The sequence below is a fragment of the Saimiri boliviensis genome, chromosome 5 (assembly GCF_048565385.1).
Source record: "Saimiri boliviensis isolate mSaiBol1 chromosome 5, mSaiBol1.pri, whole genome shotgun sequence".
In the NCBI taxonomy this organism is placed as follows: domain Eukaryota; kingdom Metazoa; phylum Chordata; class Mammalia; order Primates; family Cebidae; genus Saimiri; species Saimiri boliviensis.
This window is the reverse complement of record NC_133453.1, coordinates 123,972,286-124,000,241: the sequence shown is the minus strand read 5'-3', so window position 1 is coordinate 124,000,241 and position 27,956 is coordinate 123,972,286. Positions and strand designations below refer to the sequence as shown.

General features: G+C 42.6%; 1 protein-coding gene across 9 annotated transcripts in view; it reads right to left on the bottom strand.

Moving 5' to 3' along the window:
• MGAT5 (alpha-1,6-mannosylglycoprotein 6-beta-N-acetylglucosaminyltransferase) overlaps positions 1–27,956 on the bottom strand; it is a 325,037-nt gene that overhangs the window by 156,351 nt on the left and 140,730 nt on the right. For all 9 annotated transcript variants that reach the window (XM_074399900.1, XM_039479867.2, XM_039479866.2 and 6 more), the window contains one exon: positions 26,412–26,576. In XM_074399900.1, coding sequence (XP_074256001.1) covers positions 26,412–26,576 — 165 coding nt within the window. The remainder of the gene's footprint in view (positions 1–26,411; positions 26,577–27,956) is intronic.

Below are 27,956 nucleotides of genomic sequence, written 5' to 3'. Positions count from 1 at the left end.
TTATGTACTTTATAATAAGGAAAGTGGTTTTCTTTCAAGTACTAAAATTAATTCCTGGGGTGAGAGGGAAAAACAAAGCAAGGGGACAAAAGAGAAAGCAAAAGAACCATAGGTTTAGTCAGACGCAACAAAGGAAAAAAAAAGAGTATTTAGCTTTCCATCAGTAAAAACTTGAAGCCAAGGATAAAAAGAGCAGAAAATTCACAAAAACTGTTAAGAGCCAGGCAGCCACTCCTTCATACCAAACCAAGTAATTTAATATTTGGCAGTTCTTTAGTTCCCACAAATTCCAGAAACTGACTCCCAGGTTCAGCTAGTTTTATATGGTGGTAGGAACTTTTAAAATTGTGTGTTATTTTTTAGATTCCATGTGTCCATCCCCAATTTCCTGACACAGCCACAAAGAAAACATGGTAACTAAACTGGAATCAACTTGACCTACTCAGCTACATGAAATTCCATGAATTTAGTCTGTTTCCCATCCTCCTCTCTCTCTACCCCACCCCTTGACCTCAGCTGCCAAGTTCACAGTATTTCAAGGGTCTAAATTCAAATAAGAACAAACATGTTTCATGACGCTGCCCAATACTCCATGATGAAACCCTCTTCCCTTCCAAAGAATTTTACTGTTACTTTCCACCTCTCAAATAAAAATTATAGTTATTTTTTGGTTGCACTACAAATAATAAAACCACAGATTCTTAGGGTTCAGAAGGAATGCTGTAAATCCACCAAACCCATCTACCCACCCTTAAGCACTGTTTAGATTAAGACAGGGGAGTATCTGTTATATTAACACAAGAGGCTGAACTGAAACAGACTGCAACTTGGTCTAATTCAAGTTTCCCAAAACCATTCCTGTCAGGTAGCAAAGCTGCCCAGACAATACTCCTGATGGTTCCAAAAGAAACTCTGAACAGCCCTTTACTGGTTAGCCAAAGCCAGCAACATCACAAAAGAGCCAGGCCAGCCACTACTGGCGGCTCTTCTCATCCTCGAAGAGAATCTGGGTGACAAGTCGAAATGGAATGAATACCCTTAAAGTGATAACAAAACTCCCTACTAAAATTATGACTGAGTGAGAATAAAAGAGAAGGCCAATCCAGAGGAAGAAATATTTTCAACACCAATGAAGATTTATTTCCAATTAGAACTTATTTCACAGCTCTTGTGTTTGGAAATTACTGCAAGAGGATCCCAAGATATCACATTTTCCCTGCCTGAGTGAAGACAGCCACACAGTTGACTGGGCCTAATGAACTTCCCATTCCACTGCCAACCTTAGTCACGTCTAGCACAATCCAGCTCTATTATGGCTATATTCAACTTGTAAGTACTTTCACTATAGTTTCTAGATTTTTCTGGCCATTCCCATTGTTCTTTTCTGGCATCTTCAAACCACTGAAGAGCCACCAAATGTCAATCAACATAAGGAACATCTAAACTATAGACTCAAACCTACCTTCTATAAAACCAAGCCTTTGGCATTCACAACTACAAATCCCCTTATACAGAACTTGACCTGCAGTGGTATACACCTGGGACAAAAATCCTTTGTTAGATTATGTATATTTCTAAATTTGTCTCAGATATATGGACATCATGCCCTGAATACTCAGTCTTAGTGGTTTCTGAGGCAAAATCATCCAGCAGCTCCAAAAAGTCCCTATGTTAAAACCTCACATTAAGATTTGGAAATACGAAAATAAATATAAAAACACTGAAAACAAAAAGCTACTTTGCTGCTAGTGCAGAGATCTTTCGATGTCATAAAAGGTCTATGGGGCTAAACCACGGACAACAATGGATGCTTTCTCTATGTGATGACACCTCAAACAGCCACCCCGAGGCAGGGAAAACAAAACTTCTCTCTCCTCCATTTGCCTCCTCCATCAGAGGCAAAAGATTTGAGGCTGTAACAAAAGTGACCCATCTTTCTACTGAACAGGCAGTGCTGTGTGAGGCAATCTTTTCTAGATCTACCTAGAACAACTAAGAGGAATCTGGGAAGCCAAACGAGGGGGCAAGTTACTGCCTGGGGGTGTGGTCCAGCCCTCCCACCTCCCCGCTGTGCTTCACGTCCTCCACACACTTCAGTATGAAGAGAGAAGATGGTCTCACTTCGTCCTGGCAAAGCCAGAGTTGCAGACCTGGGAGCCATCACACATCACGGCATCAGCCAACTGCAGAATCAAGGGATTTGGCCTCTATCAAAACCTACAGTTTTCCAGCTTGGCTTTTCTTCAGTTTAAAGCAAAGAAGCACTTTGGGAGGCAGAGGTGGGCAGATGGCTTGAGCTCAAGAGTTTGAGACCAGCCTGGGCAACATGGTGAAATCCTGTCTCTACAAACAATGCAAAAAATTAGCCAGGCATGGTGGTGTCTACCTAGAGCCCCAGCTACTCAGGAGGCTGAGGTGGGAGGTCTGCTTGAGCCTGGGGGGCAGAGGTTGCAGTGAACTGGTATCGCACCAGTACACTCCAGCCTAAGTGACAGAGTTTGACTCTGTCGAAAGAAAGAACGGGAGGGGAGGAGAGAGGAGAGAGCGAGAAAGAGAGCAGGGAGGGAGGGAGAGCGAGAAAAAGGAAGGAAAGGGAAAAATAAGAAAGGAAGGGAGGAAGAATAGAGAGGCAGATATGTAGAAGAGGGAAGAAAAGCAAGGGAGCAGGGCATTTACTCTTAACATCTGCGAGCTTAAATGCTGTTTCCCCTGCATACTTACACTAAAATCACAGCACAAGTAACCAGCCTAGTGCTTGGAACCAAGTGCCCACTGATAATGTATTCATTTGCAATTTAATGACTCGACCATCCATTTTCCATTTTCATATTTTCCATTCACTGAGTAGTAATGGTTATTACATACATGTTATAAAAACATTCAAGAGAAGCAAGGGGGCACAGTGATACCCAAAACGAATTGTAATGAAATGAGAACAGGCTGCCTTTCATGTGTGAAGGTACCTTTTACATGTTACGGACCCACACTCCCTGGAGGCACGCTTGCTAGCTATTTTTCCCAGGGACAACAATGGATTTGCCCTACACCAGGCACAGATCTGTGAAGGTCCATGGCCTCCATCTGATATCTATTTGGAGAGCCCCACCTTGAAGCCTGGCCTTCTAAATACCTGCTTCTGCTCATCACGGGTCTGTGGCTCAGTTGCACAGGGTTTCCAAGAGCTGCGAGAGCAGCGAGTCACATAACATGCTTGGATAAAGCTCCTCTGCATGTCATTCAGAGTCTACAGCACAACCACTGGTTACAAGAGCTACCCCTGCTCAGGGTGCTAACACCAGGTGTGGCCCAAGGCAAAGAACACAGATGAACATAGATCCTAACGGGAAAAACAAACAAGAAGACAACCAAAACACCACCGTACCCAGTAATGACTGGCAGGGCAAAGGTGAGGCATAGGAGGAGCTAAACCAGAATTCTATGAAAATCACAGAAGTTGAAGACCTTAAAGAAAACCCAAAGCCCCTAATTTAAAAAATAAAGAAACCAGAACCTGGCTTAATCCCCACATTTAAGCTTTCAGTTAGCAGCAGACCTGGCAACAGAAACCAGTTCTCCTTTTACTCAGTGTACCTTGTGGGACTGAAGAGAGTCAGCTGTTCCACTTGTGAACTGAGGGGCATGAATCAAACCACTCCTCTTTGACCTTCACTGACCTCCTTCCGAAGAGGAGCAACTTGAGAGGATTAAATGAGATGCTCTATGTAAAGCAGAGTCAGCACTGAGCAAAAGGCCTTGAGTCTCAGAATGTGTTTTCCTACTTCTCAATTCCGATGCTCACTACATATCAGTAAATACCTTCCCTAAGGTACACTTAGTTCTGATGACCCAGGCACAATCTGGAAACCACACACTACTGCTATGATATTCACTAAGTTGACAGTCACTAAATTAGGCAATAGTTGCCTTGCAAGATAAAGAAACACTTCATTTTAAAATTCATTATCAGTGGGCCCAACCCTTTTAAAAATTAGAAATGCCAATCTCCAGACAAAAAAAAGGAGAAGGTAATCATATATGCCAACCCGGCCTGACAGAACCACTGAGTGAATGAATTTGAGAGGGAAATATTCTAGAGAAACAATCACGGAAAGCTCCAGAATGAACCAGACTCTGACTGCCAATATAAAGGGAGAGACGAGGCACTATACTTGATGCCACCTGAGTGACCACCAAATGTAAAACATCAAAAGATTCTAGCGGGGCCCAAACTTTATAAGCTTCTAGGGAAAACTGACTAGGCAAGTCGTCATAGCAGCTGTTATCACACTTAAATATAAGCTCTCTGAGGTGAGGTCTTTTTGTGTATTTTGTTTTGCATTATGGTCCTGGCACCTAGAAGAGGCTCAATAAGCACTTACTGAGTCTCATACCCGATTCTCAAACTCCGTATAGCCAATCTGATCCTCAAGTGGGCTTCCTCTGCCTGGCTCACCTGAGAGAAGTTCTGCCATGCTTTCTAATTTTATTTTTATTTTTTATTTTTATTTATTTATATTTATTTTACCACAATTGTAAAGCACTGGAGAAACTGGCTTGGCTTTGCAGCTCTATCTTGCCCATGTTTCTCTACTCATAGCAGACACTAGATAGAGATAAAGCCAAAGGATCAGCAAGCCTCTCTGTCACAGCCATCAACTCTGCCTGACCACCCTGTCAGTGCTGTTTTCGGGGGGAGCACCCCTTGTAATATAAAACCAGCCATGGAGGCAGCATGTCCAATGCAGAAATGAAGGATGATCTGGAGAGGTTTTAGAAGAACAATGTCTATGACCAAAGATAGTACACAACCAACTGTATGAAATGACTAAAGACAGGAAGCAACACCTCATATTTGCACGTGGAAGAGACACAGGAAGAAGAGTGTAAGAAAGGAAGAGAACAAGCAGACCATCAGTTTCCAGTCTGCTGCACAGTAAGTGCAACTGGCCTCAACCTATCACCTACTTTAATTCTCCACAAAGGCCCCAGAGACTGCTGAGTGGCTCTTACTAGGCAACTATCATCAGAGTAATTTTTAAAGGTGACAGTTCTGGCCAGAAATATTAAAAGTAGCAAAACTAAGAATGCACAATAATGCAACAAGTGGCCAAGATCAAGCTGGTGGAAGCAGCTCTTCTCCAAACCACCTCATGGTTTCAAGTGTGCTCTTTTGGAAAGATGGGATGCACACAAGAACACACGAGTAGGACTATCAAATACCTCACGGTGTGCCTTGAATCTGCATGGTATGGATAGCTCTCCAGCTGATAAGTCCTGTGTCACGAGTAGGTCCCCATGACCACTTCCAAGTTCTTTGATTTGCTAGGAGGACTCACAGCACTCAACATATACACTCACAGTACATATTCACAAATCTGTATTAGCAGTCGAGATTATAGCAAAAACATACAAAGCAAAATCAGGAAAGGGAAAAGGTGCATGGGGCAACTTCCAGAGACCAAGTATAAGCTTCCAAGAATCCTCTCCCAATGGAATCATATAGGACATGCTAAATTACTCCAGCAACGAGCTGTGAAAACAAATGTGGCTTACCAAGGAAGCTCATTAGAGATTCCAGATCTTACTCAGTGTTGGTCACTACATCTAACATATGCCAAGATTCCAGACTCCCAGAAGGAATAAAGGTGTTTAGCATAAACCATATTATTTGCACAAATAGCTGCAGCATAGTCAGTCACTCATAATCAGGGTATGGTGGGAAACTCGATATCCAAGACCCAAATTCTCAGATGCTAGTCTATGGTTAGTCTTGCAAGCAGACCTTTCTAAAGACAGCAGTATCAGGCCTATTATGCTGACAACTTAAGGCAGAGTCCTACAACCACACCAAAGTCCCTCAACATCTAGATGCACACAACACACAGTGTTCTGCTGACTCAGGTAGTACACACAGACCAGCAGGAAGCAGCTGGCTGATGGCTTTGTGCCCAGGCCACTACCAAGAGGCATTATTGGCAAGCACTTAGGAAGGGCCACAGGAGAGAGATCAGCACCCTGGAAGAGAAAAGTGTTCCCCAAGAGCGTGCAGACCAGCAACGGCTGCCTTCTCCAAGTCAGAGGGAGCAAGACAGGCCCACAGAGCAGAAGAGCAGTCCTGTCAAGCAAAAGCCATGTGGGAAGAGGAAGAGAGATGGCCAAACTGGGGTCCCAACCTCCAGGGCAAGCAATGCCCTTGAGGAGCAAGTCTGGGTCCTGAAGAGGATGGAAGTGATGCCCACACACGGGGACACAGAGAAGCCACAAGAGAAAGACTGGGGCCCTAGAAACAAGGCAGATGAAAGACACCCAAAAAAGACTGGCAGTTTAAACATGCGTCAAGTCTTTCAGCTTCTAGGTGTTAACCACTGGCTTCCACCCTCTGGTTTGTTTTTTAATGTAATGTGTTTTATAATGCCGTGAAAACAGTGACGAGAAATTTGAGCAGGTAAAGCCCATTTTGTACATCTGATATTTCCAGAAGGTATGGGAGTAGGGGAGAGGGAGAAGAGTGGGAAGGGAAATGGGTGGCTGTCACGCGAGAGTGTGGCTACAACAGCAATATTTCTGGAAACCAGTTATCTGGGGAATTCACAGGAAGATAGGCTGACGCAAATATTACACTCGCATACATCATTTGAAGAAAGATGCCTGCCACTGTCACTTATTGGTTTTTGCACAAGGCATGAAACCCCTGCTTGTAAGTTTTTATTCATAAGAACAACGAACCATCAATTTCTGTAAGCCTTTGCAAATACTTACACGGTATCAAGCACCACTAAACTAACATCTAGTTCAGGGGTTGACTTTTTTTTTTTTTTTTTTTTTTTTTAAAGAGTCCGATGGTAAATATTCTAGATTAGCTGGCCACACACTCTCTGTATCAACTACTCAACTTCTGACATTGTGGTGTCAAAGTAGCCACAAGCAACACGTCAACAAAGGAACATGTCTGTGCTCCGCTGTGACTTTACTTACAAACTGGACTAGATTTTGGCCCACAGTCCATCATTTGCCAACTACTGATCTAATTCCTATATGGAACTCTTTAGGCAGAAACAGTCTAAATGGTCTTGAATGGCCATTTAGGTTTTTTTCTGTGGAACTGATGTTGAGCCATTTGATAGGCAATGTGTATCATGTGCTTGATAAAGTGTTTCGGGTGCCTCCATCCTCACAAGAAACCACCAGAGCCATGTCATGGAAACGAAATTACACCAAATCAGCAAAAATAAAAGAGGCCTTTATTTCTCTTGACATTAGCAAGAAAATTCTTACTTCGGTAAGCACTTGAGAATAAAAACCAAAGACACATATGGACAGAAAATTCACAAAATATACAAATCCCATAAAACATATAGGAAACATCCAACCTCTCTAGCAATCAAAGAAACAAATGTAAAATATCATTTTCCATTTATCATACTGGTACATTTTTCAAAGGAAAATACCAAGTATTTACACAGAGATGTGAGACAGGGTATTCATACATTACTGGTCAGAGGGTAACTAGTAATATCATCAAGTCTTAAGATGCTTTATACTCTAGCCTTCTAGTTATAAATAGCAGAGTCTTATTTTCTAGGGAGATTGAACCAAAAAAGGCTCTGGACTCAGAACAGTGGAAAGGGTAGAGAAATGGAAGCGAGTTCTCTACAAGTTTTAAAAAGTCCCTGTCTCTAGCTTTGAAGCAAAGTTCTGGCAGCCTCTGGGCAGGAGACTAAAGGATCCATCTATGAGGAAACTAACCAGGCGCAGAAGACTGAAATAGACATTTCAGGTCTCACATCATCTATGGTTCCCTAGGAGGTGCCCCAGCAGCTGCCAGCCCTCACTCACAGCCAACCTCACCCTCAAATACGAAACAGCACTACCAGTCACCAGGTATGTGAGAAAACATTCTCACACAAAAGAAAGAAAAGTGAACTCGAACTGAAAGACGAAAAGAAAAAACTCTCAGACAGTACAGAAAACAGAAAATGATTTAACAATATTTAAAAATGTACTATCTGACAGATGAGCGAAACTTGATTCATGAAACCAGAGCAAGAACAGGATTTTTGTTTTTTAAAAGACCTTGAGAGAACAAGAACTCTTCGAAAGGAAGACTAAAATAAAAGAATTAAATTCAGAAGAGGAGATGGATATAAAGTTGTGAAACTCTTACAGAACATTCAACCCGAAGATGAACAGAAGGATAACAGGAGAGAAAAGTGATATGACAGTGTTGTACCAGAGCGAGCAGAGAAAATCAACACTATGACAAAAGGATGCCAAATTGCAGGGTCTTTATTACCAGCGGCCACGGAGGACTCACATCTCTCCAACCCGCGGCCCTGAAAGGAGGGTGTCAAGACCTTTTATGCCCGTAAACCATCTCCTGGGCAGGGGTGAGGGTGGGGCTGAGGGTGAGGGGCTTCGGACATTCCGAGGGCCAGGGGACTCTGGACATTCCGATTGTTACTTAAGTGGTTCAAAGAAGTCAAGGTAAGTGTTAGTTTACACAATGCCCGCGTAGGGTGGAAATTACAGGCCTTAGTTACTTATTACAAGTTGCAGGGGCCAAGATGGCAAGGGTTTGGAATGCTTGCCTGTCACATCGGGGTTACAAGAGCAGTTTCAACAGAAAGCCGAGGTATGGTTGAGGTATGCAGTTTTATGGGGCTTTTACCATGTCACAACAGAAGGGGTGGGATTAGGGCCCCAATGTGCACAATCCACCCAGTGAGTTCTAGAAGGAAGACTGTGGGGAGATGAGACAAACAGTTCACAAAAATTTCCCAGACAAGAAAGATATCACAGAAGAGTCAGAATGAGAATGAAAATGTGGTCCACACCAGGTACAGGAAACAACAGAACAGAAGGTAGAACTCAAATCCCACCAGCTTCCAGAAGGCTGTAAGTAACATCCAAGTGTGACAATGCCTCTGGACTTCGCAAAAATGACTCTGAAAGCCAGAAGTCAAAGGAACAAGATCTTCACACTGATAGAGAAAAACATGTTCAAACCTAGAATTTTATATGCAGCAAATGTATTATTCAAGTGGCAAGTCAGAATAAAGACATTTTCCAACATGCAGGAAATCTTGGTAGGGTGCCGTGGCTCATGCCTGTAATCCCAGCACTTCCGTAGGCTGAGGCAGGCAGATCACCTGAGGTCAGGAGTTCAACACCAGCCTGGCCAACGTGGCAAAACCCCTTCTCTACTAAAAATACCCAAATTAGCCAGGCACCTGTCATCTCAGCTACTTGGGAGGCTGTGGCAGGAGAATCACTTGAACCTGGGGGAGGGGGAGCAGGGGCCACACAGAGGTTGCAGTGAGCAGAGACTGTGCCACTGTACTCCAGTCTAGGTGACAGAGGAAGACTCCATCTCAAAAAAAAAAAGAAAGAAAGAAAGAAATCCCATAATTTCCCCCCATGTACCTTCTTCTCTCAGAAAACTACTATAGGATGAGGCAAGAAACCAATGAAGAGGAAGATGTGGAATCTAAGAACAACAAGGCCCAGCATCAAAGAGAGGAAAGGCATTGGAAACAGTCAGTCCCAGGACAACTGTACAGTAGGCCCAGGATACAGCCAGGCCAGCCTGCAGCAGGAGGGCAGAAGGCGTCAGGAAGACGACTGCTGAATAAAAATCTACCTGGTAAACCAGGCGTCCCCAAACTACGGCCCGCGGGCTGCACGCGGCCCCCTGAGGCCATTTGTCCGGCCCCCCGCCGCACTTCAGGAAGGGGCACCTCTTTCACTGGTGGTCAGTGAGAGGAGCACAGTATGTGGCGGCCCTCCGACGGTCTGAGGGACAGTGAACTGGCCCCCTGTGTAAAAAGTCTGGGGACGCCTGTCAGGTAAACAATCTGATCTGTGGGCCACAGTAAGAAGGGTTCTCTGATGGAATGTTTAGGGCTGAATTTTGGTAAGGATAAGAATTTTTGTGCATTTTGTTCACTGATGTGTGTCTTTCATACATTGTGATATGCTACACGATGAAATGAAGTTCTTAACGTTTGCATAGTTTTGATTATGACAATATTTACTAATTATTTCACACAGAAAATAGCATGAAATTAGTAAATATTGTCTTAATTAATCAAAACTACGCAAACATAAGTAAATTATTAACCCTGGACAAAACAGAAAGATGTTTCAGAATGGCAATTTACTATCCTCCTATTTTAGTAGGTGGTTAAGCAGTGTCCTTATCGAGTAAGAACTGACCACTAATCTGACCCCAACAAAATTTAGGACATTCTGATTCTAAGAAACAGAAAGAAGCCATGTGGAAGAGGGGTTGCTGGCCATGGTGGCAGTGTCAGAGAGCTAAATTCCCATCTTCCATCACAGAAAATGAGTGGATAACCTCAAAAAATGCCAGATAAGGAAAAGCAACATAAACATGTTATTGAGAAATATGAAAATATATTACTGCAAGCAACGGGAGTATTTGTGTTTGAGGAACAAAAGTCAGGGTAAGAATGAATAAAGTATATAGCAGAATACTGATTTTGTTGTGACTTTTAAATTTATACCTTAAAAATTACATACACGTAATAATTTGATAGAAATATTAAACTTAAAAAGGGCTTATACCCTATGACCTAGCCATTCTGTTTCTAAAAAAACTCTCCCAAGAGAATAATGCAAAGATTTACATTCACCACAATGATCTTTGTAACAGAAAAAAAAAAAATTGAGAACCTAGTTAATAAAATATTATGTGCCGATTTAAAAGTAAAGCTTTTGAAGAATAAAGAGAACACTTCCTTAAAAACCAAGATTTTAAAATCAAGAGCATACTTATAATGTTTATGCAATATACACACACAAAAGAGCTGGAAAAAAATAACCATCTAACAGTCAAGTGCTCTAGAAAACATGATTGCGAGACTTTTTTTTCCTTATTCTTTTCTGTATTTTCCAAATTTCCTACAATAACTTGGGCTTACCTTATCAAGCATTATAAAAAGTGTTTCCAATTTTTAAAGCAGACGAAGAATTGAAAAAGATTTCATTATTTTTCTAGAGACAATGGCCTCACTTAAAATATATAACGGTAAAGAAGAAAATCAAAGGGCAATCAATACACAATAGCAAAAAGAAGACCAAAACAAACAAAAAATCAAAACTCACAAAATTAGGTATGCTTAACACCTAAAACATTTATGACAATATCCAAATGACCAGAAAGGTTTGGACTCTTGGGTTATCTACCATTCTTGAGCCTTGAACTATTTTCATTTTTAAAAATGCCACGTTACCTTCTGATGTGATACACAATGAAATATGATTGTCCCAGCAGTGGCCGCATCTTTGGGCACATTAGAGATGCACCAGCCAGGATATGAACCCTGGCTGAGATGTCCACCATTTGGAGCAGATTATGCATCATCTCCTACCCTGATACTCTTTGTCTATTCAATTGAAGTAACTGTTCTGCAGGTTTGATCTGAGGAAAGAACTAATAAAATATTTTAAAGTTAATATTTGTGCCTGGGACACAGAGATTTCTCATAAACAGAGGCTTTTTTTTTCTCTATTTTATGAACACTCTACAAATGTAATATGTTTAGCATACAGGGTTGCATGCAGACTACGTACTGCATTCCAGAAAGCACTGTTCATTTAGACCAGGGATTGGCAAACTTTTTCAGTAAAAAGCCAGAGAGTAAATATTTTCCACTTTGTGGGCCATATGGTCTCCACAACTACTAAACTCTGCAGTTGTAGCATGAAAGTAGCCACAGACAATAAGTAAACAAATGGGCATGGTTTTATGTTCTAATAGAACTTTATTTATAAATTCAGGTAGTGGACTGGATTTGGCCCATGGGACAAAATTTGTTGACCCCTGACAGGCTATGTGAATGTAGCCCACCAGAACAGTAATGGCAGCTGAAAGTTCCAGCATTAGAATTGCTGAGATAAATCTGGAGAACCATCCACCAAGAATTTTGGAAAGTTGCAATCTCCCATTTGAGGGAAATGTTAGAACATCTAAATCTTTTCCACTTATAAAAGCTCATGAATCTCTGCCTCTGAAAGAGAAAAACAAAGATTAGGTGATTTGCCGAGGATCTCAGCATCAGTTCTGTCAGCAGTGGACCTAATCCCAGCCTCCTGAACCCTGACCCTACATTTCTTCACTAGGACTCACAGTCCCTAGCCTGGAATTCCTCAATCTGTGGCCATTTTACATTCTCAACTGTAACTGCTAGCCAATCACAAATTTCTCAGAGAGCCTAGTGCAGTGATGTATCCTTGCATCACACAGAGAGAACCCAGTGGCCAGGAGAAGCTGTATCGTTCTCCTGTTAAGAACAGGACCCAGTTTAGGTCAAGTCTCATAAATACCAAGAAGACCAATGACAACTTCATGATGGGATTCTGAAGCCTCAAAGCCACACACCCACGTTCTCCAAACTGTGAACAGTTTCTGTAAAAAACAGATACTACATTCCGCAACAATGGCTTTAAGTGTGAACAGAGACAGGCACCTACAGACAAGAAGTTGACCCCTGTAAACTCTACACCCACTTCATGACTGAAACTCCAAACCCTAACCCAAATGTGTGATCCTTCTGTTAAATCCTGATTTTATTTTTTTTATTTTTTGAGACGGAGTTTCACTCTTGTTACCCAGGCTGGAGTGCAATGGCGCCATCTTGGCTCACCGCAACCTCTGCCTCCTGGGTTCAGGCAATTCTCCTGCCTCAGCCTCCTGAGTAGCTGGGATTACAGGCACGCGCCACCATGCCCAGCTAATTTTTTGTATTTTTAGTAGAGACGGGGTTTCACCATGTTGACCAGGATGGTCTCGATCTCTCGACCTCATGATCCACCCGCCTCGGCCTCCCAAAGTGCTGGCATTACAGGCTTGAGCCACCGCGCCCGGCCCAATCCTGATTTTATTTAACTCTTTCTTTAATGAATGACCAGAGCCTGCTCCTGCTTTGGTGCCTCTAATATAATTTTTGAGGCTCCTTCGTTTTGGTTAAAAACTTATAGAACAAAGGCACATACAGACCCTTTGAAAACCATCTGCCAAAACCATATTTTGTTAATTATAGAAACAGCCAATATTTACTGAGCACTTACCATGTGCCAGCCCTCCACAGACACTTTCTTAGGTGGTCCCATGAGCTAGTTTCTGCTGTACAGATCAGAGAACTGAGACTTAACCGCTCTAAAAGACTTCACCACAGTGGCACCACTGCGGAACACGGACTTGAACCCCAGCAGCCTGAGTCTATACCGCACACTTTACGTCTCATCGTATGTTGAACCACTCAGTTAACACATCCAGACCTTCCTGTGGTTCCAACACTGCTCTCTCAAAAGTCCAGTTTGAGCCTAGCAGAAACATAAATGACAGATGATATAGCAAATGGTCTTTTTGTTTTTCAGTTCTGGTTTTAATAGACCTCCTTCTGTATTAGGATTAAAAGGGCCCAAGAGCGGTTCTTAAACATACCCAGGAAGAATGTGCCCCAGGCTGTTGTGCAGACAGATCCTTCCAGCTGCGAGGTGGAGAGCCCCAGGCTTCCCTCACTGAGTAATATGGACCTCTGCTCAGTCTCTCTTCTTCGGAGAGGCTTTTTTGACAAGCCCCAAACCTGAAACAGTACCCGCTTCCTTTGCTATTCCTTACTCTGCTTTGCTATTCATCAAGCATTTTCCACCACTAGCTATGTTTACATACTTGTTTACTTCCTGCCTTCACTGCTGTGGTATAACCTCCCAAAGGAAAAGACTTGGGTTTGCTCGTCACTATCTCCAGTGCCTAGACAGTGCCTGGCACAGAACAGGCACTTATCATATCTGTTAGGAAAGAATCAAATCAGTCTCCGGTTAGCAGAATTACAGCTGCTTTGTATTTTCATCTTTTTGTTTAGCTGTGATTTCCAGATTTTCAGCAGAGTATCCCTCCTTGTACTACAAAAGCACTGTTTGTCAAGCCTTTTCTCTTGAAAACACAGCATTATTACTCAGTTACATACATAAACTCAAAGGTAGAGATGATAGCTGCACAGTCACTGGTAGCCTGGAGGCATGAAAACCCATGCTAAATTAATCCCCATGCGCCGGGTCTGCCAGCTCCGTACACCCAAGCCTGGCATGGTGCACACTCCTGGCCAACTCAGGAGCTCTCCTGGCCAACTCAGTTGCTACTAATGGCCTTCTGCCCTCAGGGAGCAACCATTCTCCCCATGTGGCATAGCCACAGGCTAAAAGCCCCTCTCTTAATCCTCACTGCATTCCTGGGCGGTACAGGGAAGGTAGTTTATTTTCATCACCATGTCACTGGTGTCTGACGGAGGCCAGAAGCAAAAGGAGAAAACCTGAACTCATAACTGTCTCCAGGATACACCCATCTGCCTCCCCAGAGTTAAGATTCTGTGAACCACTGATGAGAAATAACTGGCACTTCTGCCAAGAGGTTCCCTGTGTTTCAACCTCAGATACCATCGGATACAGCTTTTACTAATCTTCTCTTTGCCTCGACCCAACTGCACCATGAAAAACAGTCTTAAATATTTACTTTGTTCTTCTGCAAATCTTGCTATAACTTGTACTGTTCACATTAACCACACTTAATGAAAGCAATTATCGAGAAGGTTTAGACAGGTTAATGACTGTCTTCCCTTGAGAACTGAGCACTCCCACACAGGAATTCCCTTCCCTATTTCGGAGTGGGAAGGTACAGTAAAGGGTCAGGCAGTTTCTGGATCTGCTTAAGTTTGCTGTGACAAGTAGCACAGGAACCACAGGACTCGTGCCTTGTGACAGGAGAAAATTCCTTCTGTGCCAATTCCTGCAGGTCACTGCTATCCCTACCAGAGACAGCTATAGAGTTTGAAGGTCATTTCCAAGGCCAGGAGGTCAAGCAAAGCCAACAGGTTCTCTTGGACTAGGATGAAAGCAGTTACAAGTTGAGGCTCACAAAAGGTGTGAGCACAGCCAATAGTCTCAGTCATTCTCCTCCAGTAGACAGTGAACTCAGCATTCCCAAAAGGAGCCCTGCTTTCCCCCCCAGCAGCATTTCCACTGCCTGACACAGACCTGGCGTCATACAGTCAGCATAGGTTGGATAAAAGATACATCAGTGTTTGTCACGTTACGTTCATGACCACTCCTTTCTAACAGGGTATTCATCACAGAGGGCAAGGTCAGTAGGTAGTTCACAGGGAGAAGATGTTGGACCAGGATCTCAATATGCATCATCTCATTGCATCCTCACATGAGGACAGTGTTGGTGTCACTGTCACCACTGCACAGAGTACACATCGGAAGCTCAGCAATGGCAAGTTTAATAAAATGCCAACAGCAAGTATGCAAGTGGATCCAGAGTTCTGCTCAAAAATATCTGATGTCAAAGGCCAGGTCCAGGCTGTGACTGCCAAGCAGCTTCTGGACAGCCCCTTCACAGGGTCTGGTTTTCTGTATAAAATGCAGCATTGGGACTGGGTAGTTTACATGCCCATCAAGCACTGACCATCTGCTACATGCCTGGCCCAAGGGTCAAAACCTGAGTTGGACACTTAAGAAGTGTATGAACCAACAGCCAAAACTTACTGAGCTCTTATTTTGTGCCCAGCACCTTGAGTGTGTTCCATGTGTTAACTCATACTCCTAAGCAGCAATACCATGGCACAGGTTCTTAACCTCATTTTATAAATGAGGAAATTGACTGGCTTTATCCAGAATCCCACAGTTCTACGGCTCCTGTTTAATCAGGTCCCCCAGTGGGGGAAAACATTAGCACAAGTCCTTCCCTGGGTGTCCACTGGTCTCTGGTTCAGGAGCATCTCTAGCTGCATCAAGGTAAAGAGAAAGTTTCCACAGTAAACGTTGACTAGAAAAGCTCTCCAACATGAAACTTCAAAACAGCTTAAAACCAGCGAAGAGTGAGCTGCCCAGCACTGACAGTGCAAATCAAAATGCAGTTTATAATGCTCCGTCAAAACCAGACGTGTCATCCTCAGCTGGCTCTGTCCACGCCATGGGTCCTCTGCTTGACCTAAGCGGATTTGGGGTTTGTGATCCCACACGTGAGACTTGCTGAATGTTCAAGGGTAAAAGAGAGACAGAAAAAGGAGGCTGTGAGATGAAGAGTATTTCTGCTGTCCTGAACTGTGGGGCAGTTCAGCCCTTCTCAGTCACACTTCTAATTGAATCCCTCTTTCTGTCCTTTCTAAACCCAAAGAATTTCCAAACGTCTTCACCCCACACTGCTTTCTTTCTTCTTTTTCTGGGACATAAGCGAGAAGGGAAAAACAAAAACTAGCAACTGATTTTTATTTAGGCTGCCTAATTTTAGAAGCTGCGGATATGCAAAGCCAAAAGCACAGCTTAAAGGAAAAATCTCTCAAAATGCCAGAAATTTTCAAACCTAAAAAACCTTTTCAAAAACATGGAATCAGATATCTCTCTCCCATGTCTCACCAAATCAGCTTTATTCCAAATATTTTTCTAAATTTTAAAATCTCAGGCTCTACAATGAGTTCATTGAAATACATGTTAGTGAAAACAGGTAAAGAATCAAACAGCACAGACAAGGGACTATGTGAGAAAGCATATGCTATGCTGTGGCTGTGGAATGTCTATTGAATCAATACCATATGTAAGCTGATATCACAACTGTATACACATACCTCATTAAGCCAAATTAAGCTAGTAGGATCTGTCGCCTTCTGATTAAAACAAACAAGTCTAATTTCAGTGTGTCCTATCACCAATACAAAGAACAACTTTGAGCAGAGGCACTTTTAAGGTCCCCCAGAGAGCCCTGCAGCGTATGTTACTGAGTTCCCCCATCAAGTGGCTGGGGAGGAACAGTATTCCCGACAGGGATATATATAGTCTCAGTTTCTGCAATGAAACAAGCCATGTATTCCTTGAAGGGTCAGTAATTAGTCCAACAGAATTAGAAGTTCTGTTCTGCAAGAACTATCCATTCAGAACAACCTCTCAGGTACTGGAGGTGGCCTGAATTTTTTTTAATCCTACTTACATTTTTATAATTAGCCACCAAAATACACAAAAGAAATTCTTATTATGGAATCTCAGTTTTCAAAAAGGGAAGTGAAGCAAAAGCTCTTCTGGTCTTAATGTAACAGTAAATTTACCAGGTGCTTCTGGGAATTCCAAAAGGATTCAGAGACTGTCAAAGCATACAAGTGGTAGAAATGGTGAAAGCATGGCCATCAGTGTCATGGCCAAGGTTCTAGGACACAGTGGCTGATCAGCAGGAGCGTGTTCAGGAGAGGGAGGAGTGCACTCAGGTGGACACTTACTGATAAAACCTGCAATTTGCCAGACTCCAAGCTCAGCATTGAATTGAAAAGAAAAATATAAGACCCTGCCCATGCCTTTGAGGAGCTTAGAGTCTGGCTACAGAAACAAGAAAAGAGTGGAAAAGTCCAAGGACATACATGGTAGGAAAACAAGGCAATACACCACAAACATCTGGGATGTGAGGGGCATCAAGCAAGTCTTAGGGAGATAGTGTTTCACATGAGACTTGAAAAAGATGATAAAGGGTCAGTCAGAGCAACAGAAGCATGCCAGGCTGTGGACAAAAACATTTAAGTGTGTAAGAGCATGAATAAACTGCATGCAGGGGTTTGGGCTTGTTCCAAGGGGGGCGGAAGCACATTTGGCCACAGTAGGGCTTAAAATGGTTGCAGAAAGTTAGCAATCCGGAAGTTTTGCCCTCCAAACCCTAGAGGAGAGAAAAGCTTTAGTCAGGTTTAGGCTGGCTCCAGAAAGCCAAACTATGACATGACCAGGGTCTCTAGTAGCCATATGCATTTTATCTGCTTATCTGGGATCTCTTCAGGAACCTTTTCCCAAAGATACCAAAAGAATAGCTTCTGGCAAGTATCCCATACCTGAGAGTATACAGCTGAAGTACCTGAAGGTGGTTCCCATGTCTGAATCTCTCACCAGCATCCTACGAACCTTCAAATGACATGAACCCCAAGTTCCCTTTTGGTTTAAGTTAATATAAGCTAGGTGGTTGGCTTCTTGCAACCAAATTGACAAAACATGAATCTGATGATGAGCCAAACATTGGAAACAGAGGCACAAAAAGGTCAATTTGGGAACTACAAATTTAAAGTGTCCCAGTGAAATACTATATAAAAAATTACGTTCTAATCTACAAAGCACTGTACAAATATTATTAATTTCACTACCAGTGATGATACCCAAATAACTAGTCACTACAGTGTTCCATTTTTACGTCAAGATTCCAAACACATAACTTTTAAACTGTAATTAACAAATGCTCATACAGTACCAACTTTATGCCCTTTATGCACGTTTCTAAGCACATTACCAGTCTCACCTAATCCTCCTGATATGGTTTGGCTCTGTGTCACTACCCAAATCTTATCTCGAATTTTAATTCTGTGTCAAAGGAGGGACATGGTAGGAGGTAAATGAATTCTGGGGGCAGTTTCCCCCATGCTTTTCTCATGGTAGTGAGTTCTCAGGAGAGCACATGATTTTCAAGTGTGGCACTTTCTTGCTCTCTCACTCGCTCTCTCCTGTTACCCTGTAAGAAGTGCCTTCCTTCCCCTTCCACTATGATTTAAGTTTCCTGAGGCCTCCCCAGCCATATGGAACTGTGAAGCAGTTAAATCTCCTTTGTTTATAAGTTACCCAGTCTCAGGTAGTATCTGTATAGCAGTGTGAAAACAGACTAATATACCTCCTGACAATACTGTGAAATGGGCACTGCTATTATTTCCCCCTGTTTTACAAATGGGGAAACCCAGCCAGAGAAGGTTAAGAAACTTAACCCAAAGTCACACTGCTATAAAGTAGTGGAACCAGGATCTGAATCAGGCCATTCTGGTCCCACAGATGCTGCTTTTCATTGTCCCTCGTCCCCTCAACACTAGCACCAAAGTTTCAACTGCCTTTAAACCGATATTCTGAAACAAATGGCTTGCAGCTACAGTCCTCACAAAACCTTGTCTCTCTGCTGGTTTTTTCCTCAATAATGAGTCACCAGTTATCCTTCAAGCTACACCCTTGGAAATCATTATGACAACTTCTCCCTTGCCCTTTCCCATGGTCTGTCCGGGTCCTCACCATGCCAGCTTCACCCTAACGTGGGTCTCAAATTCTCCTCCCTGGGCCTTATGAACATGTCTAACCCAGGGCATTCTCGTCCTAACTGGAGCCTAACTGAAGTCTCTCTCACATAGCTTTTGATTGGACCCCTTCATATGCATCTCACTCTATATGGCCACCAATTATTTTCTGGAAATAGAGACCTCACCTATTTATCCTCCTACTTTTAACCTCTCATCAGCTGCCACCGCCCAGGGAACAAAATAGCAACTCCTTCATTTAATGCTGAAAATGCTTCGCAAATCCCAGTTAACTCTCTAGTCTCATTTTTTTCAATATTGCTCCAAATATGCTGTGAAGGGTACTTGCTGATGTAAAGTAGATCTTTGGAGACCTATCTTGTTTTCTTCTACTTATTTAATTTACTTTCTCATGTCTTGATAATTAAATACTATGCTTAAAATAAAATAGGATTTCTTCTAAAACATTCTGCAATTTAAATCCATTCTCTAAGACTACTTTAAAGGATTGTTATTCTGAATTAGTGGCCCTTTCATAAGAAGAAATAATTACATTCTACAGAAGCAGAAGTAAAATGCACATTGCCAAAAACATACCATGGTGCAGGAAAGGAGTCCCTTAAAGTCAGGATCCTAAAACAGTCTCCTGGGAGTTTCTAAACTCCCTTTCCTTGGAGGCCTCAAAGACCAGTGGCAAAGCTAAATAAGGTGGAAATTGGGGAGTTTGTGAACAGCCTTGCTGGGAAAAGGGAAAGGAACTTTAGGTCTCAGCTGGCCAATCAGGAAACTTCAGTGTCTCAGACATCTTTCAGCACTAACCACAGGTGAAAATATCCGCTGGCACCAGATTCTAACAATATCTCATAGATCAGAATTTCACAAACCTGCCACAATTGACATTTGGGGCTGGATACTTCTATTGGGGGTGGTGTTTTATATATTATAGAGGATCCTTTGCAGCATCTCTGGTCTCCATCTATTAGAACTAAATGGGCTGGTCGCAGTGGCTCATGCCTGTAATCCCAGCACTGGGAGGCAGAGGCAGGAGGATCATTTGAGCCGAGGAGCCCAACCAGCCTGGGCAACATAGCAAGACCCCATTCTCTACAAAAAAGAAAAAAGAATTAGCTGGGCATGATGGCCCATTGCCTATAGTCCCAACTACTCAGAAGGCTAACGCGGGGTAGGGAGGGGACTGCCTGAGCACGGGAGGTCGAGCGTGCAGAGAGCTGTGATCATGCCACTGCATTCTTGCCTGAGTGACAGAGTGAGACTCTGTCTCAAAAAAAGAAAAAATAATAATTAAATAAATGAATAGCACATCTTCAATTGTGACAACCAAAATGTCTCCTGACATTGCCATGTGTTCCCTGGGGGCAAAATCACCCTCAACTGTTAATCACTGCTATAGATACATAGCCTCGAAGATCAGCATCACTTCTGAACTAAATTTTTCTTCTTCTAAATAAATATCAAAATATCCTTGACCACACAGTGAAAACCGTATCAACAAAGACAAGCATTTGTCTGCAAAGACACCAAAAGAATAGCTTCTGACAAGTGTCCACGTATTTATTGTTACCGCTGCAAATTACAAAACAGCAAGTGACAGGTAGACAGACAGATCATATTTGCTTCTTGCTCAAATTAATAGGAAAGCACCCTGCAATCTCATCTCTCTCCCGTCTCTCAGTAGCAACTGGGATCCCACTGACATGCCAATATCTGACCCTGGGAAAGCCATCTGCTGAGCCACTGCCTAGGGGTGGAGCTGGGACACTTCAGGTGCTACTTCAAAAACTGTTAACACGGGTACACAAACAAGGAAAGAACACAGGAACAACTTAATTTCAAGGTCCATTAACAGCACAAACGGGGGAAAATTGCAGTTCCAAATGGAAGCCCTGGAACTCAGCAGGGACATTTTTCATTTTCAACTTTCAAATGGTCATAATAATAATAATGGTTGCTGTTTTTAAAAACAGTTTCCAAATTCAAATACATTGCACTTCAACCCCAAATACTACAAAGTGTTGAATGTTGCTACCAACCCTGGAAAAAATGCAGGGTTGCCCGAAGTTCAATCTGGATTAAATACCAGAAAACAGTCACATGAGTTATGCCTGTACCTTTGATTTTGTGATTCTGCTTCCCAAGTGAACTTGCAATTGTTAAGTCATCACAACACTAAGCGGATGCTATCATGGTTTTGGCTTTTAGGGAACAGTCGACACTGGCCAGTTATTCAGCTGACGTTGAATAACAACTTGTTATTGAGAGTACAAACAAATGTGTACACATGTACACACACTACCCCAAAGAGAGATGCACAATGTTCTTCTCCTTTAAAATATCACAATCTAGAATTGTAACTATCACATCCTGAGAAGGCTCCACAACCTAGAACCATCGATGGGAAGTTCAGTCCTGACAACAAAAAAAGCAGTCCCACTTCTTAGATGGTGTCTGCTAAGGTCTGTGAACCTGGGAATGAAATACCAAGTCCTACTTCCAGGCAAATCACCCCAAATGTAAATGGAGAAGAAAAACTGTAAGAAGACACTCCTCCAGGTGGTGAAACCAAATGCTGTTCCCTCCAGTAGAATCCAATCCATGTGAGCAATATTTACTGAATTATCTTCAACAGGTAAGGTTACAATCAAGACATTATGGGCAGAACAAAGACAAATCAGACACTGTCTCAGTCCTTAGAAGGCAAGCATTTTCATGACCAGATATGTATACTTTTTACCTTTCCCCACACTTCAGGTACATGGCAAAAAACCACAGATTCACTCCACTTCCTCATTTAAGATCACAAAACTAGAGAAAAACAGAATGGGCCTTTCTAAAATTCAAACCATCATTTCAAAAGGAGAGAATTTTGATGAAGGCCTTTCAAGCCCTTTCAGAAAGTAAATATAGAGAAATTAATTTACTGTGTGATTGGTGGAAGGATGGGGATTTTAAATATCTGCTTTTTCATTCCACTGAGTACCCTTTATCTTCAATAAGACAAGCAGCTCAAAAATCCAGTTCAGTCTGATTTCTTGATTTTAATAAAGTTCATTTCCACCTAAATTTCTCTAGGAGCACATTTACTTTCACATTAAAAAAAACCCTTGGTGATAAATTTGCAAAGATAAGCCATACTGGATAAAAGCCACAAAGAACACAGCTAGAAAGAGAAAATAAGGGGACACACACACACACACACACACACACACAGAGCTATCCCTTTAAAGAAAATAAATTTAGGGAATCCTTCTTCAATTGCTATGGTACCCAATTTAGAGACAGTTTGTAACCAACCAGAAGATATATCAGCAAGCAATAAGATAAAACAATAGGCAATCAGAAACATCAGTGAGCAATAAGACACCAGAGTCAGTAGTAAAGACACACCAGGGAGAACATTTCTAAGCAATTACCACATGTCTCCATTCAAGAAGGGAGAGAGAAAAACTTCACTCAGCGAGGACTGGAGTCCCATAAAACTGAACTCTCACAGCTCAGGAGCCATTCCTGAGTTGACAGAGGGGTCTGAAGACAACAGCATTGGCCATGAATCAGAGAGAGGGCAGAAAAGCAAGGAAAGTCTGCTCATAAATGAGAACTGTTCATTTAAGTCCTTGTCTTTCTTTCTGGTACCCTACGTTACAGACATGGCAAATCATTTTTAATAACTATGTGGTTGAGTGACAAGATATGAAGGACCCTCCACCTTCTGGAGGAAATGAAGAGGGATGCCCAGCATCTCTGTATCAACTCTGGCCAAGACAATGTCTATGAAAGGGATGCCTCCGCATGTGCATGTGTGTGTGCGTGTGTGCGCGCACACACGCGCACACACACACACGGACCAGCTTTTACAAATGTCAGCCTAAGAGGAGACCCTAAGACAGAGCAATTCCTGATGAGACAGATAATTAAATCTAGGAAACTGGCAGGTCTCTTCTAGGTACCTTTAAGAAAATGGTAGCACCTTTTTGCAGACACATGCCTTTATAATTTGCAAATGGAAGGAAAGATGGAGCTAACACTCAGAATCTTTTCTCTACATAGCACTAGCAGATCTTAAGTTGAGCTCAAGGGACTCCAGCACTAATGTTCACCCTCTCCCAAGTACCTAAACTTAATAAAAACTGTGACAACACATCTCAGAGATGCTAAGAAGACTAAGTAAAATCATGTACCTTGGAGGCTCAGAAAGAGGAACTTGTATTTACTGGAATGCTGCTAAATGTCAGTTTCCTCTCCTTCCCTGAGTCCAAACTTTTTTCTGAGTCACCCTTTCTTTACAGCAACCATGGTCTGTGTCATTTTATGCATGTGTATTCTTTTCCTAATTGTTCAGTAAAAATCATGATGGTACGGACTGTGTCCCGCACATACCTGAAAGACGCAAAGTCACGCGAATGAGGTTCATCACTAAATGTGTAACTCTAGATTTGCTCCCATTGCCCAAAAAGGAAAAAATAAAAATAAAAACACAACACTCTGGTTCTTTAAATATTAAAAACAGAGCACTGTAGGGAGAAGATCCCATAAGTGCCAAGGCAGGAGCAAGAAGCCTCAGCCTATTTCCATATAAATAATGAAGAAGAAAGTAACTAGAAATATAATCATAGTAATTAGTTATTCATATGTGATCTTATTTATACGTGATCTTAGTTATTCAAAGGTGATCCGAATTCTTTCACTAATGCCTCTCAGGTCGGAAGTGTGAACCTGGGGTGACACTGTTTTAATCTGACCCAAAGCAAGACGCTTTAAGCCCTCTGTCATGCCTGTGGAAGGGCTGCTGGAGGGCACCTCAGCTGTCCGGCAGCGCCAGCGTTGGGAAAGCGCCTCCTGTTTAGCCGTCTTGGGAAGGAGGCATCCAAGATGGCCCAGAGGTCTCCTTCCTCTGGGGAATTAGGAGAAAACTCCGCTCCTCCGGGCTCTTGTGGTAGGCCTGACAGCTGTCAGGTAACCCCACAGACATCCAGGGGTTAAATGTCTCTATGTGATGCTATGCTTCAGTGGTCACATTCCATGTCCACTCTCATGATCCGCTTCTGCACCTGGTTCGTTTTTTCTTAGAAGAGATAATCAGTAAAAGTAATAGGAATCTTAATGTCTTTGTTATTTCCTCACAAGTGTGGAAAAAGTGCTGACACATTATGCTCCTTACCTCATCTCGGCTACCTGAAGGTCTTAAGTCCTTACCTATATGACACGTGATGTACTTGACCCTCTCAGCGACCACCAAGGCCACGCCCTACCTGCCCTGACCCCAGCTTTGCCCCACGTCCTACCTGCCCTGACCCCAGCTTTGTACTCAATAAAAGTCAGAGCGTTCAGGCACTCGGGACCACTGCCGGACTCTGTGCTTTGGCTGGCAGTGGACCCCCGGGCCCAAACTCTCTTTTGCCTATCTCTGTGTCTTGTGTCTTTTATTTCTACAATTTCTCATCTCCATACCAGCAGAGAGGGGCTCACAGAACCCTGTAGGGCTGGACCCTACAGAGCACCAGTGGCACATGTAAAGGAGTCCCACTCAGAACCACAGGCTTAGAGAACATGCTCAAGAGACATCTGTTAAGCTGTAAACTAGCTCAACACATATGGCTGGTATATTTCCCTATTTTGTTTGAAAGAATTAGTCCCTAAGTCCTTGCCACTTCCTTCTTCGAGGTGTACCCACTACCTGTACTCTGCAGCTTAAAGTCCAGGTAGCAAAGTCCCTGTGAGCCTTGCAGCAAACAGGACAGCAAGAGGTAGCAAGATCCCATGTTAGGGGAAAGAATGACAGCAGATGTGTTTATAGGGGCCCACAAGCCACAGGACCTCAGAGGCAGTGGGGAGCAGCAAAGTTAAAGGCAGAACACTCCATCCCACCTCCAGAAGTAAGACACAGAACAGTGACGAAACCAGTTAGGGCCTTTCCAGCAGCATTTTCTACTGGGTACAGGGGTGGCAAGTAGAGACTGAAGAGGCATGGTTCCATTTATTAATAAGCAGCTAAACACAGTGGGAGGTTCTCTTGTCTAATTACAGAAGCTGTTGAAAACTGCAAGGAAGATAGGATTTATGGCCTAGATGACACTGCTTCTGTGTTGTAATTAAAAGTTATTTTTAATACCTTTGTTTGGTTAGATACTTTGAATTATTAAAAATATTTGGCAATCTGAAATTTGCTACAGGACAAAGAACGTTAAAAAAGGTAATAACAACCAGCTTGCATAATGTAAAACAATTAAATGTTTTGACACTGGAAGTAGCAAAGGAAAAGAAACCTCCTACTTAAGTGTGTGAACTTTTAGAAGCAACAGGTAAAGACAAAGAAATAAGTTTACAAGTGTATGAAACAAGATTTATTTTAAAGCAGAAACTGATGTCAAAAGTAACCTAACTACTTACTTTATGCATTAACCAGAGATTGGCTACCACCCACCAAAAGCAGAGAAAGCTTGTCTACAACCATTCACCCAAAGCACTGAATCCTGACCTTCAGGGTCTTCACTTTGTCCTGGGTCCCCAGGAAATAGAGCAGTCATCCTAACAAGAGCAGTCCTGGCTCAAGCACATAGACCCAGGGGCTGACCTCAGAGCAGTGTGATAGTGGGGGAGCTGGCGGTGGGGCGAGGGTGGGTGGGTTCTAACGTGAGAGGAAGGCAACAACACGCTACGTATAATTTGGGTGTTGTGTTGTGTTTCATCAGTTTTCCTGGTCTCATTCAATATTCCAGTTTCCAGAAGGGGCCAAACAAAATGCATCCCAGTGGGAATGACATGTGGTATACATGGGTGGCTACAGAATCTGCCCAGGATTACACAGGAGCCATTTATCACCTAAAGGCCATTTCCAGAATTTCTATTTCTCCATATACACGTAGGAGGCATTTTCTCCAGTGGTGGCTCTTTAACAACAGGGAGGAGAGAAACTATTATATGTAACAGACTTTCAGAATTGTCTGATGGGAGTACAGAGGAGGAAGGAACTCTAAAAGGCATGAGCTTCTCAGATAACCTCTGTATTTCATTTAATCTAGGCTATGCATCTTCTCATTAGAAGTGACTTCCAGGAGTTCATTAAGAGCAAACGTGTCACAGAAACCACCAAATATTACACATCATAAAACTATAAAGAGCATTTTAACGTCTGCTATTAAATACTAAATTGAAACTTATCTTTACCACGGCCGTGCCAAGTTTATAGAATTTATATTATGTGGGTTCCAGTAAGAACCACTGCACTCCTTTATTCTCTTCATGGTCCAAAGCAGGGTGTGACTCCATATGACAGCAGAGAATTGCTATTTTTACCTGCCACGTTAATTTTCTCAAGTGCAACCAAGCTGGGAACAGCTGTGGTGGAGTTGGTTGAGTTTGTTCCGGTGCCATTGACAACAAGATTATCCACCTTTGACTCCAACTTGCCGATGCGCTGCAAAATGTTATCTAATAACACAGCAAGAGTTTTCTTCAGATCTGTAAAAGAAAGTACAGACAACTTTAAAATTCTATGGCCTCTGCTTATCTGTCTGGCTTGCTCTTTCTTTATCATGGAGAACAAAACTTCTCAAATGTTTCTGAAGTAGTACAAAAGATAGGTCAAACCACATCTGGGAGATGACAACGGCCATCCTCAATTGGCCCAGATCCTACTAAATGTATCAGTTTGTTGCAGAATACAAGTCAGGCAATAAGTGACATGGTGTAACTATTTCCAGCTACTTGGCCAATAGGGAAAACACCTTGTTAGTTAGCATCCTACTATAGCACTACATTAAATTCCTCCTCCTTACAGCACCATAGTCTCTCATACAAAGCATGACACCCCAAGGGTATAGCAAGATCCCAGAGTGGCCTCTGGATCAAGTACATTATTTTTCTTGTTGGATACTGTAGCATGTCCCAGGTTTTTAAAAAAGCGTTTATTTCTGTTAGTTACATACATTAACACTTCATAAAAGCTACAGCTCCAGGTTTCCAGGTCTGCTCGGTAACCCAGAGTTAACGATAATCAGATTTAGGAAATATTTAAAATAAATATTACGAGTCATTCATTTGCTCACAAATATTTATTAAACTACTCCTATGTGACAGATATTATTCTAGATGCTGGGATGTTCTCTCACGGTTCTTACATTTAAGAGTTGGTTCCCTTTCTCACACATCTGACTACACATTAAGGAGTGGTGCATTTCCCTCTGGATAAATAACAGGAACTCCTTCACCCCTATGGATGCATTTACTGTTTGTAGACAAGACATTCAAAGAAAAAAAAGACTTAGACTCTCTCCTCTAAAATTTCATAATCATAGAAAGATATACTGACTTGTACATGTCAGAAAAGCAGGTGGGCGACTGCATAACCATCCATGGAAATAGAATCCAGACCCATTTCTGAATTGGGAGTGGGCCAGGGGAAAGGGGCACAGTGTGGGTAGCAGGACTGAGAAAAGCCCTGAGTTAAGACAGATGGAAAGCTGCCACCTTCCATTCTCCTAAAAACAGAGCAAACTTGTCCCTGAGCAGATGCTGTAATCTGTCCATGAAATAAACACACACGGTCCAGTCAGCAGCCCAGACCACAGCCAGAGAACTTCGGCCAAGCTGCACCAGCCTGTCCCACTTTGCCAGGTGACCCAGAAGCAGATGCTGCTGCTGTGCTTCTAGTACAGCTGCAGAATTTGAGCCAAAGAACTTTTCTCTTTATAAATTACCCAGGCTCGGGTATTTCTTCATAGCAATGCAAATCGGACACCTGTTTTATCTTCACATCCACGCCCTGAGGTAGGTGTGACTCCATTTTACAGATAAGAAAACTGAGGTTCACAGATATGAAATAATGAGCTAATAGATCAG